The 17,960-nt window shown below is 51.2% G+C and overlaps 1 protein-coding gene across 1 annotated transcript in view; it reads left to right on the top strand.

Moving 5' to 3' along the window:
• LOC132406444 (rho GTPase-activating protein SYDE1-like) overlaps positions 1-17,960 on the top strand; it is a 68,597-nt gene that overhangs the window by 33,744 nt on the left and 16,893 nt on the right. Inside the window, 4 exon segments of the mRNA XM_059992110.1 lie at positions 3,401-3,746; positions 3,748-4,193; positions 10,343-10,572; positions 11,678-11,804. Coding sequence (XP_059848093.1) covers positions 3,401-3,746; positions 3,748-4,193; positions 10,343-10,572; positions 11,678-11,804 — 1,149 coding nt within the window.

Raw genomic sequence — 17,960 nt, 5'->3', positions numbered from 1 at the left:
GGATGATAAATATTGGCAACACCCAAACTGAGAGGAATGAATCGCATTGTCCTAGAATCATACAACACAGAAGCAGGCCTTTAGGCCCATCATTTCCATGCTGACCTCAAGGCCCATAGCTGTCAATGCCATGGCGATTCATATCTTTGTCCTAGATGCTTCTTAAATCTTGAGAGCAGCTGTCCTTCCACCCCTCCCCTCTCCACACAGCACATTGCCCATTTCAACACCCCGTGGGTGGAAGCTTGTCCTCAGATCCCTACTTAACCCCTGACCTCTCACCTTGCACATGACCTCTTCTTTTAGTGGACCCCTCCATGGGAAAATATCCTTACACTTGGCTTCCTCGGGGTACGTAACGGACCTCAGCCAATTCTGGGTGAAGCAGGGTCTGAGCGGGCTTCCTCTCTGTTACAGAACCATTCCTGCTCTTGAAGAAGCCTCACATTTCAGGAATGTTGCTTGGCGAAGTTTGAAAACAGTACCCATAGACATGCATTAACTTTGTGGCCTGTTTGACTCTCCAACCTTGTAAAGTGTCTCTCTTTACCCACTTGCTTAATAACGTGACTCCTACTGAGTCGCCGTACGCTGGGAGCTCACTCTCACCGTCCTGCCTTGTCTTCACCAATGACCTGGACCGCACACAATCAGCCAGCAGTACATTGGTAAACCAGCAAGGAATATCACGCTGTGGTAAGAAGGGAGTCTCACGCCGTGGGAGGGACGGTTCTGAGGGAATGTCACGTTGTGGAAGGGGCAGTACTGCCCATCTGGACATTCGTGACGGTCTGTCTCATCATCAGGTGGTGAGGAAGGCCCGCAGAGGCAGTCTCTCTGTGTGGTGGTTTATCCCCTGTGCGTAGGGGAGCTGGGGTGGAGGGTGTTTGCACAGGGCTGCACAGTGTAATAGATTCCTGACAACGTTCACTGATACCCCATCCACCTTTCCTTTCTGTGGACGGGAGGAGTCAGTGTATCGCCCCCCCCCCCCCAAAGTCCCGAAGTGCAAGAGGTTGAGCCCCTGCTTGACTATCCGAAGGGGCTGCCCAAGTTCTGGCTGCACCTCAGCTCTGGTTTATGGGCACCTGGTTAAGAAGGAGAGCGGTGCTCGGAGGATGTCGCGGTAGGCTTGCTCTAGGACCCGGCAAGGTGGCCATTCACAGGCTGTCGTGGGCTCTGACTGCTTGCCTGTCTTCTGGGGCAACTTCTGTGCCAGGGTGTCCTTAGAGAGGAAGCATGCGACTATTATGGGTACAGTGGAGGCTTCCGAGGGACGGCGTGCCTTCGGAGTGCGTTACAGATGGTAATAACTGTATTTCCGTTTGAATTCAGTAACTGCATTACAACTCCCATCCTTTGTACGTCTTTTGGGTTTGAATAAAGTTTTCTATGTTTGTAAATAAAGGGTCAATACTGGTTGCAGTGCCTCGAGGGATAAGAGGTCACGCTGCTCCATCATTGCCTTTCCGCTGGGATGTTCGAACCCCGGTTTTGCCCCGGAGTATGCCCTGTGGGTATTTGAGTGGTGGGGAGTTCTGAACACCTGTCAACACCTGAACTTCACTTGCATTAAATAAAAACAGCAAGTACTGGCAATATCTGCCACGTCACGGACATGGCACAGAATTAATGTCACAGAACAGTGAGCCTTCATCACAACTCTCACTACCACTGGCAGACCCCCTCCAGAGGAAGAAATAGCATCTTAGACCTGAAGCGTTATCTCTCTTCTCCTACAGATACCCCTGAGTGTTCCCCCACTCGCTGGTTTTATTTCACGTTTCCAGCATCTGTAGGAGTTGATTTCCATAATAAGTCTGTTGACCATGGGATCCTACTGGTCTGCGTAGGCTAATGTTTCCCCCAAGCCACGAGTGACTCGTTTGGGTGTCGCATTAGCTGTGCCCCGTACTGGGCCCTGCAAGGAGGTCCAGTACCCCACACGGGGTGCAGAAGGAGTCCTCAGTACTGCCTGCATGTAGACAGCAGGGCCTGTGGGCAATCAGAGGCAGAAAAGCATCCCGCTGTCCCACGGGGGTGGGGCTGACCCTTGATTGTTCTGGGGGTTGGTTTCCCCTTCCCCTGACCCATCACACCGCAAGACTTCAAAATGCCGGCCTGATGATCAATTACTCGCAGCACCAGGCTTGGGGGGGGGGGGGGGCGGTGAGGGGAGAGGAGTAGGAACAGGTCTGGGGACAGAGAGAGGGTATGGTGGGAAGGTTATGTCAGGTGGGATCCAGCAAACGGGACCTCAGCAGCCAGGGGTAGTTGTCAGCAGGTAACCACTGACCCTGTGGTCTGAGCTGGGAGGTGGGGGGGAGCTGGGTATTGTGGGGTTGGAGGAGTCAGCAGCAGAGGTGTAATGGGGGGGGGGGGGGGGGATGAGAAGAGGGTAGGTTATCCCTTCCACTCTACCTCCTCATCGCAGCTGTGTGTTTGCTGGGGGGGGGCGTGGTTAGGGAGGAGAGGTGGATGCTGGGCGGGGGAGGGGGAGGGCACAGATGGAGGGTGACATTGTGAAAGTGCCAGCCTCGGGCAGACAGGGAACGTATCAAATCTGCAAATTTCTTCCCCTCTCACCTCTTCCACCCACACTCATCTCCCACTCATCCCACCCCTTGTCCCTTCCCCTCTCAACCCCTATCCTCACCCCACCCCTTGTCCCTTCTCCTCTGAACCCCTATCCTCACCCCACCCCCTCCCCCTCACTTCATCCCCACCCCTCTTCCCCATTCTTTATCCCCATCCCTCTCTCTTCGTCCCCTTCACCCTCTCCCCTCATCCCCCACACCTTTCCCTCATCCCCCATCCCCTCTTGTCCCCGGCCCCTCTCCCTTCGTCCCCTACCCCTCACATCCCCTACCACCCTCCCCTCGTCCCCCGTCCCCCACCCCTCTCCCCTCGTCCCCGTCCCCCACCCCTCTCTCCTCGTCCCCCTTCACCCTCTCCCCTCATCCTCCACCCCTTTCCCTCGTCCCCCATCCCCTCCTCTTGTCCCCGGCCTCTCTCCCTTCGTCCCCTACCCCTCTCACCTCATCCCCTACCACTCTCCCCCCGTCCCCCGTCCCCCACCCCTCTCCCCTCGTCCCCTTCACCCTCTCCCCTCGTCCCCTTCACCCTCTCCCCTCATCCTTCACCCCTTTCCCCCGTCCCCCACCCCTCTCCCCTCGTCCCCGTCCCCCACCCCTCTCTCCTCGTCCCCTTCACCCTCTCCCCTCGTCCCCTTCACCCTCTCCCCTCATCCTCCACCCCTTTCCCTCGTCCCCCATCCCCTCCTCTTGTCCCCGGCCTCTCTCCCTTCGTCCCCTACCCCTCTCACCTCATCCCCTACCACTCTCCCCCCGTCCCCCGTCCCCCACCCCTCTCCCCTCGTCCCCTTCACCCTCTCCCACAGATGGTGTAGCAGACGTCCAGATGGAGAGTAACCAGGGTCTGCCCCCCAGCCCCCGCCCGGCGAAGAAGAGGGCGGCGGCCCACCGCTCGCTGTCCGACCGGGTCAAGTCTCCTGGCACGGTCCGCAGGCTGTCGATGAGGATGCGCCGGCTGCCAGACCTGCGGCGCAAGCTCAGCCTGAGGGGGACGTCCCGCTCGGCGCGCGAGGGGCCGGGGGAAAGCGGTCCTCGACCGGCTGCCCCTCCCTCGGGGCCGCCGCTGCCCCCCTCTGACCGCAACGTCATCTGCCGCTACCACCTGGACAGCAGCGTCAGCGCCCGCGGCGGCCAGCCGCGGCCCGCCAAGCCACGGGGCGCCCCGCTCGCTGAGCCGGCCCGGCTACCTCAGCGATGGCGACTCGCCGGAAATGGCGGCCAGGGCTGGGAAGCTCGGCAGCCGCTGGCTCCAGGGCCTGGACACGGCCTCCTTCCGCCCCTACGGCGGGGGGGAGCCGCCGCGCTGCTTGCAGTACCTGTCCGGCCTCATCCACATCCGCCTGTTCGGCATCGAGGGAGTCCGGCCGCCCCGGCCGGGCCTCAGGGACATCTTCTGCACCATCCAGGTGGACTCGGTCAGCAAGGCCCGCACCGCCCTGCTCACCTGTCCGGACTCCTTCCTCAGCCTGGATCACGCCTTCAACATCGAGCTGGAGCACTCCCAGCAGCTCAAGATGCTGATCTTCACCTGGGACCCCAGCTCCTGCCGCAACCGTATCTGCTGTCACGGGACCGCCTTGCTCCCTCCGCTCTTCAGAGGTAAGGGGCTGAGAGTGAGAGGGGGGCCCGTGTTACCTGCCGTCTCTGCTAACCCGTGTACTCGGTGTACAGTTCTGTCACCGCGCTGTAGGATGATGGTGGAGAGGTTGCAGAGGAGTTTCGCTTGGGTGTGGCCTGGAGTGGGTTGTTTTGGTTATGAGGGGGAACTGGAGAGGCTGGTTCTGTTCTCCCTTGAGCGGAGGAAGCTGGAGGGGTAGGGGGAACAACTCTGCCAAAATACAGTGGGGAGCTTCTTCCACCTAATGGGGGTGTTGGCAGGATACTTGGTAGTGTGAAGGAGCAGAGGGGTCTGGGGGTACATGTCCACAGATCCCTGAAAGTTGCCTCTCAGGTAGATAGGGTAGTTAAGAAAGCTTATGGAGTGTTAGCTTTCATAAGTCGAGGGATAGAGTTTAAGAGTCGCAATGTAATGATGCAGCTCTATAAAACTCTGTTTAGGCCACACTTGGAGTACTGTGTCCAGTTCTGGTCGCCTCAGTATAGGAAGGATGTGGAAGCATTGGAAAGGGTACAGAGGGGATTTACCAGGATGCTGCCTGGTTTAGAGAGTATGGATTATGATCAGAGATTAAGGGAGCTAGGGCTTCGGAGAGGAGGAGGATGAGAGGAGACATGATAGAGTATACAAGATATTAAGACGAATAGATAGAGTGGACAGCCAGTGCCTCTTCCCCAGGGCAAAACTACTCAATAGTGCAGTGGTGGTAGTGGATTTAGGAGCCTCTTAGATAGGTACATGGAGCTCAGAAAAATCGAGGGCTATGCGGTTGGGAAATTCTAGGCAGACTCTAGAGAAGGTTACATGGTTGGCACAACATTGAGGGCCAGAGGGCGTGTAATCTATGTTCTGAAACAGGCCAGGAAATGAACGGTGTCAATCTCAGTTACCTCGGAGTGACTTTGGGGGGTGGGGGCAGGTAAATGGCCTTTACCCACTTGAAAGTCCCACACAGAGTGTTGATGGGTTAATCTGCAGCAGAGATGCCAGCACAGCCCAGGCCACCCACTGACTGCTAAGCAGCACTCCCCTGGCGTGTCTCCAGTGTCTGAGAAAACTGCAGTCCCACTGTACATTGACCGGTGGTGGAACCGCGAAACAGGGGCATTGAGTCCTCCGCCCATGCTGCAGGATCTCCTGATCAGTTCCGGCTCGGGGTTTGGAAAGGAAGGGAGAGCTCCTTCTTCTCTCCTGATCTGTCCTGCAGTCTGGTTCCTCCCACAAATGGTTAACTCGTTGACCAGCTTGTGTTCAGCCAAAGGAATCTGGTTGCTGGGGAAAGAGCCTGAGAAAGCCACCAGTGGCCGGAGTGTGAGGAGGGTTGAGTGTCCCACGGGAGGCCACCTGCATGTGCAAAGCTCGGCCCTGCTCGGAGCTGCGGCAGGGACCGACCAGCTGGGAGGAAGGAACGGGGGGAGTCTGCCGGAGAGCTGCTGCTGCTGGGTCGTTTGGACCAGGACGCTGCCAATCACACTGTGAACGGCTGCGGGCTGCAGCTTCCTGCAGGAAGTGCTCTAATTGCCGGGTCCTGTTTACTTGTCTCAGGGTGAAGCACGGACAGGGAGTTTCCGGCCCGAGGCCTGCAGTGCACCGTACTTGACCCTGCCGCTCCCTCCGGCCCCCCTGCCGTAACCGCCTCCTTCCAAGGAGAAAGCCCCCGACGTCGAAGGGTTAAACTCCTGGGTTACAGCCACCGTCCGGGGTAAAAGGACAGAGTCACAGCTGTAGCATCGAGAGGGTAATCACACCCCCTTCCTCCCCCACTGAGGATCAGGAGGGCACTAACCTTCAGAGGTTATCATTGAGCTTCTGGCATCACGAGCGGGTTAGCAATTAAATGATCTCTGCACAGAAACGCAGGCTTCACCTCCAGTCTGGTCAGCGTTAAGAGGTGAGCAGTCAACAAATAGTTAACCGGAAGTAGGGTAAGTCCCAGTGAGAGTAATCCCGCATCCCATGGGAGGAAATATTGAGAGGAGAAATTCCAGAGGCAAATCGAGGGCATGTCCCAAGGAATAGCCCCTGGTTAGTATTGAGAGTATACCCCGGTCCCTGAGATCTGTGTCACAGGCCTGTTATGCTGCTGTCAGGGGCATTCTTTCCAAGTTCCCCTCTCCGGCCAGAAGATGAGTGGAGCCGCACATAAGACCATCAGATATAGGAGCAGAATTAGGCCATTTGGCCCATCGAGCCTGCTCCATTTCATCATGGCTGATCCAATCTTCCTCAGTCCCAGTCTCCTGCCTTCTCCCCATATCCCTTCGTGCCCTGACCACAGGAATGTATCAACAGTCCTGTGTGTGTATTACTCACCACAGGCCAGTGACTGCTGAGAGGGGGGTCAGACTGAAGGCTAATCGAACAAAGATGAGAATGGTTGAGATTGGGTCTGAGAGGGAAAATGGATCGGCCATGATGAAATGGCGGAGCAGGCTCGACGGGCCAAATGGCCTAATTCTGCCCCTATATTGTGTTCAGAGCCTCCGATGGCTGCTGACGTTGGCACTGCCTTCATGTCACTGCTCTCTGTGCTGGCGTTTCCTGTGGGTGCCCTGCACAGTTTCTGTGCCAACAGACGGCGTTACCTGGTGACAGATCCTGAGTGGGTCCCTGGTAATACAGTATTTTAACACTGAAGGGTTTGATTCCTGGGGATATTCCTGTTCTTCTGGGTGCTGCGTCTCACAGCACTCCTTGTGGCCGGATACACGTGCAAAAGTGGTTAAGCAGGTCTGTGGTTTCTTTGTTCTCTGGAATCCCTGTGTAGCGGAGGGGATGAGGGCATCCTTGGCTGCTTCTCAAGCTGCTGGAACCTTCAGCCCTTGGCGTCCTGCACCCAGCTATCCATCATGCAGCAGCCATCCAGCCCAGTCAGCTGGACTGCCGGAGCAGCCTCGGGTCCCAGCCGCCTCTCCTGTCCAGACCCAGTAAAGGCGGGCTGGGCTTGGTACCAGGGCCAAGGAGGAGCAGGCGGGAGGGGACAGCAGCTGACATGAAAGTCCTCTCCGCCGCTCTGGCACCTGGCCAGTCCGTGAGAACCAAACTGAACTTAAGTAGAAGGGAAAGGTATAATTGGAAGCAGCCTGTGGGACGGGGAACAGCAGCACAGCACGTTCTGTGCCGGCACCCTGACCACATGTTCCAGAAAAATAAAGACACCCACAGATACCTCCGGTCTGCCTCAGAAGAGAGATGTTTGGAGGTTGGTTCAGGGCTGACTGGAACACTGCTCCGACTAGTGTAGTGAGGCACGTACCGGCAGGGCAGGGCCTCTCTCACTGCTCTGCGGAGTTTTGTTTTTCAAAATAACTTCACTGCAGTCAGAGGCACAGATGCTGCTCCTCCAGCTTGCGATGTACTCCAGCCTTTGGCAGTGGACGCCCTTGGGTGAACCGGTCCCTGTCCTGGGGAGATCTGGACGTGACGAGACGGGGAGTGTCACGGGCTCTGGCACGCCCCCGGGGAATTCTGGTGCCTGCGTCTGAGCCGATAGGGACCTGACCAGCCAGACCCTGTCTGTCCTCCACACCAGCACAGGACCACAATGCATCCAGAACTAGCGAAGCAGCTTGATGGGGAGGGAACTTTTAGAAAGATTGATCCAGGCTCGTCTGCAGGAGAACAGATTAATGAAGGCAGCACGGGGCAAGCCATTTTTGTCCAATTTCAAGTCGTGAAGTAGCACATTACAGAAGCAGGCTCTTCTGCCCATCTCATCCATTCTGACCCTTTTTGCTCATCTCCATTCATCTCAACTGCCCACATTAGGGGACCATAGCCTTCTATGCCATGCCTATTTAAATGTCTGTCTAAATGCCTGTTAAATGTTCTGATTCCAACATCTCCTCTGGCAATCAGTTATAAACAATAACAACAACAAAAAATCCCTTGAGTCCTGTTTAAAGCTCCTTCTCTCACTGTAAACCTGCCCCGTCTTATTTTTATTACCCCTCTGGATGCGGAAGGGTAACTGTTTTCTCTGAGAGAAAGATTCCTTCTTCCATATCTATGCTTCCCATAAACATATAATGTCCAGCACTATTGGGTCACCCTTCAGTTTTCAGCCTGGCCGTTCTCCTCTGACCTCTCTCATTAACGAGGTGTTTTCACCCACAGGACTGCCACTCACTGGATTTATTTTTTGTTTTTTGCACCATTCTCTGTAAAGTCTAAAAGCTACTCTGCATGAAAATCCCAGGAGATCAGCAGTTTCTGAGATACTCAAACCACCCTGTCTGTCAGCAACTTTCACTCCACGGTCAAAGTCACATTTCCTCCCCATTCCGATGTTTGGTCTGAACAACAACTGAGCCTCTTGACCCTGTCTGCATCCCACATTCGAGATATTTGCAATAACGAGCAGGTGTACCTAATAAAGTGGCCATGAGTGTAGGTTTATCAGCAAAGTTGAAGCACACAGAATGAGGGGGACATTGAGAGTGTGGATGTGTAATTGGTTAAGTAACACACAACAGCAGTCATGGTCAATAGTTGGTCTTCAGACAGCAGGAAGGTGAATAAAGTTAGTCCCCAGGGATTCATATTCAAGCCATTGCTTTTTTATACTACATCTATATCAATGGCCCAGATTTGTGATTGCAAGCCACAATTTCGTAAGTTTGCCTACAGCACGGACCTTAGCAGCATCGTAAACTGTAGTGAGGACAAGGTCAGATTGCAATAGGCAGGCCTGTGCCGGGGGAAGTTTAACGTGGAGGAAAGAGGTGAGGGTATTTTGTGGGAAATAGAGGAGAGACAGGAAAGGATACTGTCTGAAAAAATGTGCAGAGCAGAGGTAAGTGTAGAACAGCATGGCAAAGGCCCTTCAGCCCACAAATCCATGCTGAACATCAAGCACTCAATGACTACACTACTCCCACTCTACTCCCTCCAGAGCCTGTCGGGTGCATGTGCACGAGGGGTAATTTACAGAGGGAGGGGTGGGAAGGCAGATTAATCTATCGGTCTACACATTGTTGAGATTTTGGAGGGAATTGGCGCACTCGGAGTAGCCCCAGTGGTCACAGGGAAGATGTGGCGCTCCACATACCCAAAACCAAAGGTCAGGATTGAACCCTAACATCGAGAGTTGTGACACAGTAACTCTACTGTCATAGTCACATGGAAGTCAAGCCGAATCTGCAAAGAACACCACTCCAACCTCAAGAGGAGTATTGTGTTCTGTTCCAGTTGCACACCACTCTATAAAGGTTCAGAAAATATGTGGGGCAATGATTCCAAATATGAGGGACCACAGTTACAAGGATTACTTGCAGAGGTTGGGACAGTTTTCTTCAGAGAGGAGAAGGGAAGGAGGTGATCTGGTTAGATGCCCCCAGATCAGGTGGTGAGCCTCATTGACTTAACCAGCATTTGCTGCCCACCACTTATTGCCCCTGATCTCAGGGTGGCATGGAGAGGTATGGTTGGCACAACACTTTATAGTACAGATGACCTGGGTTCAATCCCCACTGCTGCCCGTAAGGAGTTTGTACGTTCTCACAGTGACCATGTGGTTTCCTCCCACAGTCTGAATACATACCAGTTGGTGGGTGAATTAGTCATTGTAAATTGTCCAGTGATTAGGCTAGAATTCAATCAGGGGATTGCTGGGTGGGCATGGCTCAAAGGGCCTATTCTATGTTGTATCTCAATCAATCAATAGGGAAAAGAAATTTTAAACAGTAAAAATAAATAAATAAATAAATAGATATTTTTAAAGATACATAAAATACAAGTAGATAAATAACTTTTTTAAAAAAGCAAAAAATAAATGCAAACAGGCTTTAAAAATTAATAATAAAAATAAATGAAAAAGAAATAAAAACAATATAAGGAAATGTTTAAAAAGCAACTAGCCAGGACATTGCACAATCAGTCACATCACTGTGGGTCTAGACCACACCGCGTGACGGCTGCTTCCCTATTGTCACCAGTGAACCAGGGCCACCATTGTGGATGTTTGTATTCCAGAATTTGCTCAGTGGCCTGGCTGGGGTGGGATTTGAACCCTTGATTATCCAGACGTCTGGATTACTGGTGCAGTAATGTAAGCACATCAGTTTCAGTAACCTGCAGACCAATCGGTCATGGTCATACATCCTTAATGAGCACATTCCCTCCCTGGAAGGAACCCGCACTCACCAACTTGCCCTGCAGTTGGAACCCCGTGGAGTCCTCTACCTGAAGGTGTCTCTGGTGGAGGTGTGGGAGGTGCCGGTGGGCTACGCTGACGAGCAACGAGAGCCCAGGGTCTTCAGGATGGAGCTCAGCGATCTGGTGGAGCGGGAGCGTTCTGGAGTCAGTGTGCCGCTGCTGATACAGAAGTGTGTCTCTGAGATTGAGAAGCGAGGCCTAAAGGTGAGGCTGAGTGATGTGTGTGGGTGGGGCGGGGGGGGTGTTGAAGGAGTAGGTGGGGTGACAGAGTGGCTCACAGGGTCACTCCCCCTAATGCCGGTCCCTCTGGCATTTTGTGTGTGTCTTGCTCTGAGTTTCCAGCATCCGCAGATTTTTTTTGAGTTTGTGTCTGAGTGTGGAGGACTGGAAGAGAGGAGGGAGCTGCCTCTGGGGGACGGGTGTGTGTGTCTGCATGAGACAGATGGTGTGAGTAGGGAGAGAGAACGGGCTCGGAGTGTGTGTGAGTGACGGAGGGGGCAGCTGGGGAGGAGGTAGGAGTCGGCTTGGGTATGTGCGTGTTAGATGTGGAGGGAGAGTGTCTCTCAAGTGTTTGGTAGGGAGGGGTAAAGTTCAATGGATGATAGCTTGTGGAAGGAATGGGAGTGGTGCAGGGGGATCTTGGAGATGGACTACTGGGGCCAAGGGGTGTGTGGAGAGAGTGGAGGTCGGGGTGACATTGGGTCTGTGGGGATAGAGTGTAGAGGGAGGGCATGGTGAGGCAGTGGCATGGAGAACCATGTGTGGACAGTAAGCAGAGTGTGGCAGTGGGCAGTGTGTGGATGACATTGCGCTGGGGACAGAGGGCAGTGTGCGATGGGGGGGTGTAAAGGGGCTTCCACCCTCCTCCTGAAGTGAGGGCTAAAGATCCCGTGCTGCGCTGTTGATTGGACAATTCTGCTGCCTGCAGCTCCCTCTATTGGCAGATCGCTGCGCTGCATCCCACTCCCAGAAAAGTCTTGAACTGTGTCGCAAAAACACAAAACTCCGTGGATAAACTTTGTAAACAAAATATGTCAAGATACAGGAATCTGTCTCGATTTTACATCCTCTTCCTTGATGTCCATTTACTTAGGGTGGGTGCTGGGACTCTGCCTTTCAGCCTGATATGACTAAATTCCCCGGGACATTCACAGCCCTACTCTTCCCCCCCTCCCCATTCACGTTCTGGGCCCTGTGCTGGGTTTGGGACGCCCTGCTGAGTTTTGGGGTTACCTGCCATTTCCCAATGCCGCTGCAATAATTTCTCTTCACTGTGTGTGCTGTCTGTCCAACTGAACGGATGCCCCAGGCTGTAGGTCTGTATCGCCTCTGCGGATCGGCCGCTGTGAAGAAGGAGCTGCGAGACGCCTTCGAACGGGACAGTGCTTCTGTGGACCTGAGCGAGGACATGTATCCAGACATCAACGTCATCACGGGTAAGGGGGGAATTGCCCTTGTGACCCTTGCTCGCTCTGTACTCTGCTATTTCAGTCCATGGGAATTCCCATCATTTGATCCTCTTGTGAAAGCTTCTTTTGAATCTCCTTCCACTGTTCCTGACCAAACAACTGCCACCTTCATGTTCTTAGACCTGCCCCTAGCACCTAGACTTGCCAGTGGAAGCAAGGGCAGGGGTAAGCTAATGGGGGGGTTAAACTGGTGAGCAGGAAATTCAGGGAGGAGTCAGTCAGAAACCTCTCTCGTGCAGAAGGAGCAGTGTGTCAGGGCCAGCTTCACATTCTCGGGATCTGGGTGTTACCGGGAGGAAATGTATTTACGGCCCATCCCTAACTGATGGTGCTGAGCCAAGCTGGTGAAGAGATTGTGGAGGCATTAGTGATGATCTTCCAAGAACCAGTAGATTCTGGAATGGTTCTGGAGGACTGCCTGGTTGAGGCCACGAGAGGAAAGACAGTTCTAGATTGGATGTTATGTAAAGAACTGGATTTGATAAGAGAGCTTAAAGTAAAGGAACCCTTCACCAGAGATGATATTAGGATAGGATTCAATCCACAGTTTGAGATGAAGAAGATAAAGCCATCATTACAGCAGAACAGCGATGCCTGGAGTTTCTGGGGGCCATTCAGAAGGTGTCAGATACATCCCAAAGATAATGAAGTATGCTAAAAGGAGGATGAGGCTGTCAAGGGAAGTCAAAGACAACATGAAGGCAAAAGAGAAGACAGATAATATAGCAAAAAGTAGTGGGATGTTAGAGAATTGGGAAGATTTTTTAAAAATAACAAGAAAACTAAGAAAAACATACAGAGGAAAATGATTAAATATGAAGGTGAGCTAGCCAATAATATCAAAGAGAATATCAAAAATTTTTTTGTTCTGTGAGGACGCCGCTGGCCCTCAGGCCGAGTCCGAGGCTGTCAGGAGCGGAGGCCGACACTGGGAACCACCTGGGTTCTGCCCTGCCATGGCGCAGGGGTCCAGGGTTCGGGTCCCGGTGGTGGCAGTCCAGTCGGGATCTTGGGCTGGACCCCTTGAGCTCACAGCTACATCTGTCCACAAAAACCTCTGGATGGAAGTGACAAGAACACGAAGAGTCATGCCAGCTCGGACGTCAGCTGGATTAACAAGGTCAGCTCCAATGGTTGGGGAACCAAGACCATCTGGCAATATAATGGCATCTGGAACAAACCATCAAAGCACAAGACTGGACAACATGGAATTAATGGAGTGCCATTTCAACAGCAACCCACATGAAAGGGGATACATCAAGCGCATGAGGACTCTGGCAGCAATAAAGACTATAATGGAAAAACAACTGGTTACTCAGTACTCAGACATTGCCAACAGAGGATTGCTATCACATCTTGAATTGCAAGCTATACAATCACAATGCACCTCAGTAACATCACCGCAGAACCAAGCCAATCGGGAAATACAAGTTCAAACTCCACCTCCACAACTCACAGATGGTGCAAAAGTAATAGCATCACCTTGCACACGAAAAATGCAAGTTTGAACCTCACCCCGGGGCATATCGACACTGGCTGCTGCAATCAGAGAGAAGATCTTAGCTAAACTGGAGACTGTTAATGAATTAGGCTCTCCAGACCTAGTGATAAAATTCCATTAGACAGCTTGCTAGAAGCAGCCAATGAAGCACTACTCACAATTGCAACCTCCAATGTAACTGAGAACAATAACCTGATATATGCACCAGCAGCAGCAATTCTAGAAATGCTGGGGTAGAAAATGAAACACAGTAGAGAGCACTGTTGTTATAACCACACCACCTGCCCGCCCCCCCCTCCAGAGATGATGATTGGAAGCCAAGATGAAAACCACAAGGATGGAGGTCAGCAGACTAACTGAGCTGCAAAAGGTGGGAAGACCAGAAGCACATCTCGGTTACTAAGGATGTACAGCGATATGTCCAAGCTGAAGTCCTAGAAACTGCCAAGCAACGGTTATCAGCTCTGGCTACCAGACTACAGAGGTACACTAAGGACGCAGAGACCAAGCGAATAAATGCATTTTTCTCCAAGAACCAGGAAAACTATTTACACAGTTCCAGAGCAACACCATGCCAGTACCTGAACCAACCAAAACAGCATCTGCGGAGTACTGGAAGAGTATACGGGAGAAAGAAGCATCACAAGCACCAGTGGCCATTGGCTAGAAGCTAATGCTAGAAGTTAACTCAAAGCCAATAGCACATGTGTCCATCAGATGTGGAATAGAAACGTAGAAACATAGAAAATAGGTGCAGGAGTAGGCCATTCGGCCCTTCAAGCCTGCACCACCATTCAGTATGATCATGGCTGATCATCCAACTCAGAACCCTGTACCTGCTTTCTCTCCATACCCCCGATCCCTTTAGCCACAAGGGCCATATCTAACTCCCTCTTAAATATAGTCAATGAACCGGCCTCAACTGTTTCCTGTGGCAGAGAATTCCACAGATTCACCACTCTCTGTGTGAAGAAGTTTTTCCTCACCTCGGTCCTAAAAGGCTTCCCCTTTATCCTTAAACTGTGACCCCTCATTCTGGACTTCCCCAACATCGGAAGCAATCTTCCTGCATCTAGCCTGTCCAATCCCTTTAGAATTTTATACGTTTCAATAAGATCCCCCCTCAATCTTCTAAATTCCAGTGAGTATAAGCGTAGTCTTTCTTCATATGAAAGTCCTGCCATCCCAGGAATCACCAGGGTGATGCACTATCCCCACCGCTGTTCCACATAGGCTTGAACCCCCTCAGCCAGGTCATCTCAAAGAGTGGACATGGGCACAGGTTGAAGAGTGGAGTGACCATCAGCCACCTCCTGTACATGGATAACATCAAGTTGTATGCCAGAAATGAAAGAGACATTGACTCACTAATCCACCTGACAAGGGTGTACAGAAGAGACATTGGGATGTCATTTGGATGAGAAAATTGCAGCTGGATAGTAGTGAAAAGAGGCAAACTCATCAGGAATGAATTGAGTCGAGTTACCTGAAGACCAAAAACCAGATGTACAGGACAGCTACAATACCTGGGGATTCTGCAGGCCCATGGAAGCCACGATGAGGACACAAGGAAGCTGCAACATCTAAGTACCTCCAAAGAGTCAGATATGTCCTAAAAAACCAGCTGAATGGGAAGAACAAGATCAGAGCCATCACCACATTCGGCCTACCAGTCATCAGATACCCAGCCATTTTAGTGTGCTGGCCAAGGAACAAACTGGAAGCTGCTGACATCAAGACCCAGAAAGTACTAACAGTACCTGGAGGATTCCCTCCAAAGTCCAACGTTGACCAATTGTACACCTTCCGGAATAAAGGAGGATGGGGACCTGGAAGTATCAAGATCAGAGTCCTGGAAGAAATGGAAAACATCCATGAGTATGTCAGGAAGATGGTCCCTAAGGATGACTTACTAGGAGAATACCTCGGGCAGCAGGCAGGGATATGGAAATGGAAGTGGATGAAAGAGCCAGAGGACTAGAGGGCATGACAGGACAAGCCACTACATAGTGTGTACTATCACCAGATATCAGAGGTGGCTGATGTAAAAAAAAATCCTACCAATGGCTGGGAATGGCAGGGCTGAGGGGCAGCACAGAGGTGGCTGCACAAAAGCAATAGATTTAGGGGTTTATCACACCAGACAGGACCCAAGATGCAGACTGTGCAAGGAATCCACTGAAACCATCTAGCACATCATAGTAGAGTGCAAGATGCAGGCAGGGACAGCACACACAGAATGGCACAACCAAACTGCAGGAGTTGTGTACAGGAACATGTGCACTGAATATGGATTGGACACTCCCAAGTCCAAATGGGAAACACCTGAGAAGGTAGTGGAGAATGACCGAGCTAAGATCCTGTCGGACTTCCAAGTACAGACAGATAAGCAGGTACTGGCCAACCAATCGGCCATAGTAATATTGAACAAGAAACAGAAGGAAATAGTAATAATAGAAGTGGCAATCCCAAATGATAGTAACATCAGGAAGAAAGTATATGAGAAGCTGGAGAAAGCAGGAGTTGAAAGAACAGATAGAAAGTATGTGGAAGGTTAAAGCCAGCGTAATCCCGTTGGTGATAGAAGCACTTGGAGCTGTGACACCTGGACTGGGAGACTTACTCCAACAAATACTGGGAAAAGTATCTGCGATCTTGGTCCAGAAGAGTGCACTACAAGGGACAGCAAAGGTACCGCACTGAACCTTCAAGTTCCCAGGCCTCTGGTAGAGTACTGGAGATTGAGGGAAAAATACACATACACACCACCCATAAAGGGTGAAGGAAAAAAAAAAATATATATATATATATATATATATATATGAAATAAATTTATCTGGATGATATGCCAGAAATTCAAAGGTCTCAAGGAACAGAAGCAAATGCAGTTGCTGGTCCTGAAGAGAAGGTGCTTGGGAAGCTGGAAGGTCTGAAGGTGGACAGGTCACATAGACCAGAAGGACGACACTCCTCCCCGCTCCTGCCCCCCAGGCTTCCACAAGGTAACAAAAGAGGAGGCTGAAGAGATTGTTGGTGCATTAGCAATGATCTTTCAAGAATCACTAGATTCTGAAATGGTTTCAGAGGAGTGGAGAATTGTAACTGCCACTCCACTCTTTACGAAGGAAGGGACACAGAAGAAAGAAAATTACAGGCCAGTTAGCCTAACTTCAGTGGTTGGGAAGATGTTGGAGTCTATTATTAAGGATGAGGTTTCGGGGTATTTGGAGACGCATGTTAAAATAGGCCAAAGTCAGCATAGTTTGCTTAAGGGAACTCTTACCTGAAAAATCTGTTGGAATTCTTTGAAATAACATGCACGATAGACAAAGGAGAGTCAGTGGATGTTGACAAGGTGCCACACATGAGGCTGCTTAACAAGATAGGAACCCATGGTTTACAGGAAAGATACGAGCAGGGATAGAAGATTAGCTGACATTATATATCAATGACTTGGGTGACAAATTTGATGGCTTTTTTAGCCAAGTTTGCAGAGGATATGAGGATAGGTAGAGAGGCAGATGGCATTGAGGAAGCAGGGTATCTGCAAAGGACTTGGACAGATTGAGAGAATGGGTAAAGAAGCGGCAGATGTTCGGTGTTGGGCTGAGTGAATTTATCCCGTTTCAAGAGTCTGATGGCTGAGGCATAGTAACTGTTTCTGAACTTGCTGGTATGGGTCCTGACACTCCTGTACCACCTTCCTGATCAGAAGAGAGCATGATCTCAGTGGTGGTGGATTAACGAAAACTTACAAGGCAAGTTTTTCTTACACAGAGTGGTGGGTGCCAGGAATGTGCTGCCTGGGGAGATGGTAGAAACAGAGGCATTAGCAACATTTAAATGGTGCTTTGACAGGCAGGTAATGAAAGACCATCACTCAAATGCGGACAGACAGATAGGATTAGTTAGATTGACATCATGGTCAGTACAGACATGATGGGCCTGGGGTCTGTTCCTGTACTGTACTGTCCTATGTCCATATCAAGATCTTCAATTAAGTTCTGTCTCTGTCTTTCAAGTTCTAGCAAGCCTGTTCAACCCATCTACAAATGTCACCTCAACTCCATCATCGCAATAATCCATACAGTTCCGATCTCTGAAGTCTATACTCAGTGCCTGGAATTTAGTCTCTCCAATGTCCTATAGAACTGAAGCACAATCTCTCTACATTTGTATTCAGTAAGTTGATATGGTTTATCAGATTTCCAAATCACCCACTGAGGCTGTGGACTAACTGCACTAAGGCACCCAGAAACCCTCCATCTTCATCTCTGCCGTCGCTCATGATCCAGATTATGTGCTTCTGAGTTTCTAGCTAATCAGATCATTTTGCATTTTCCTACATTTCCTAGCCCCTTTCCCAACCAGCTAACACACCTGAATCCATCTGTACTCTCTGTCCCTATTACAACGTGCATTCTTCTTTATCTTTCTATCTTCATCAATTCTAGCAGCTGCACCTTCAGTGAGTCCCCATCACCGGTTGCTGTTGCACAATACCCATGACATGTCCACTATCAGCCACTCTTCCACCCTCCCTATATTGTGGGCTTTTATTTTCTGCTATAATGTCGCCCCTTTATCGAATGACTTCAGTAAATCAATGTGTGGAATTCCGC

This window comes from Hypanus sabinus, chromosome 16 (assembly GCF_030144855.1).
Source record: "Hypanus sabinus isolate sHypSab1 chromosome 16, sHypSab1.hap1, whole genome shotgun sequence".
Classification (NCBI taxonomy): Eukaryota; Metazoa; Chordata; class Chondrichthyes; order Myliobatiformes; family Dasyatidae; genus Hypanus; species Hypanus sabinus.
Note: the sequence above shows the minus strand (reverse complement) of the source record. Positions and strands in the feature narration are given on the sequence as shown.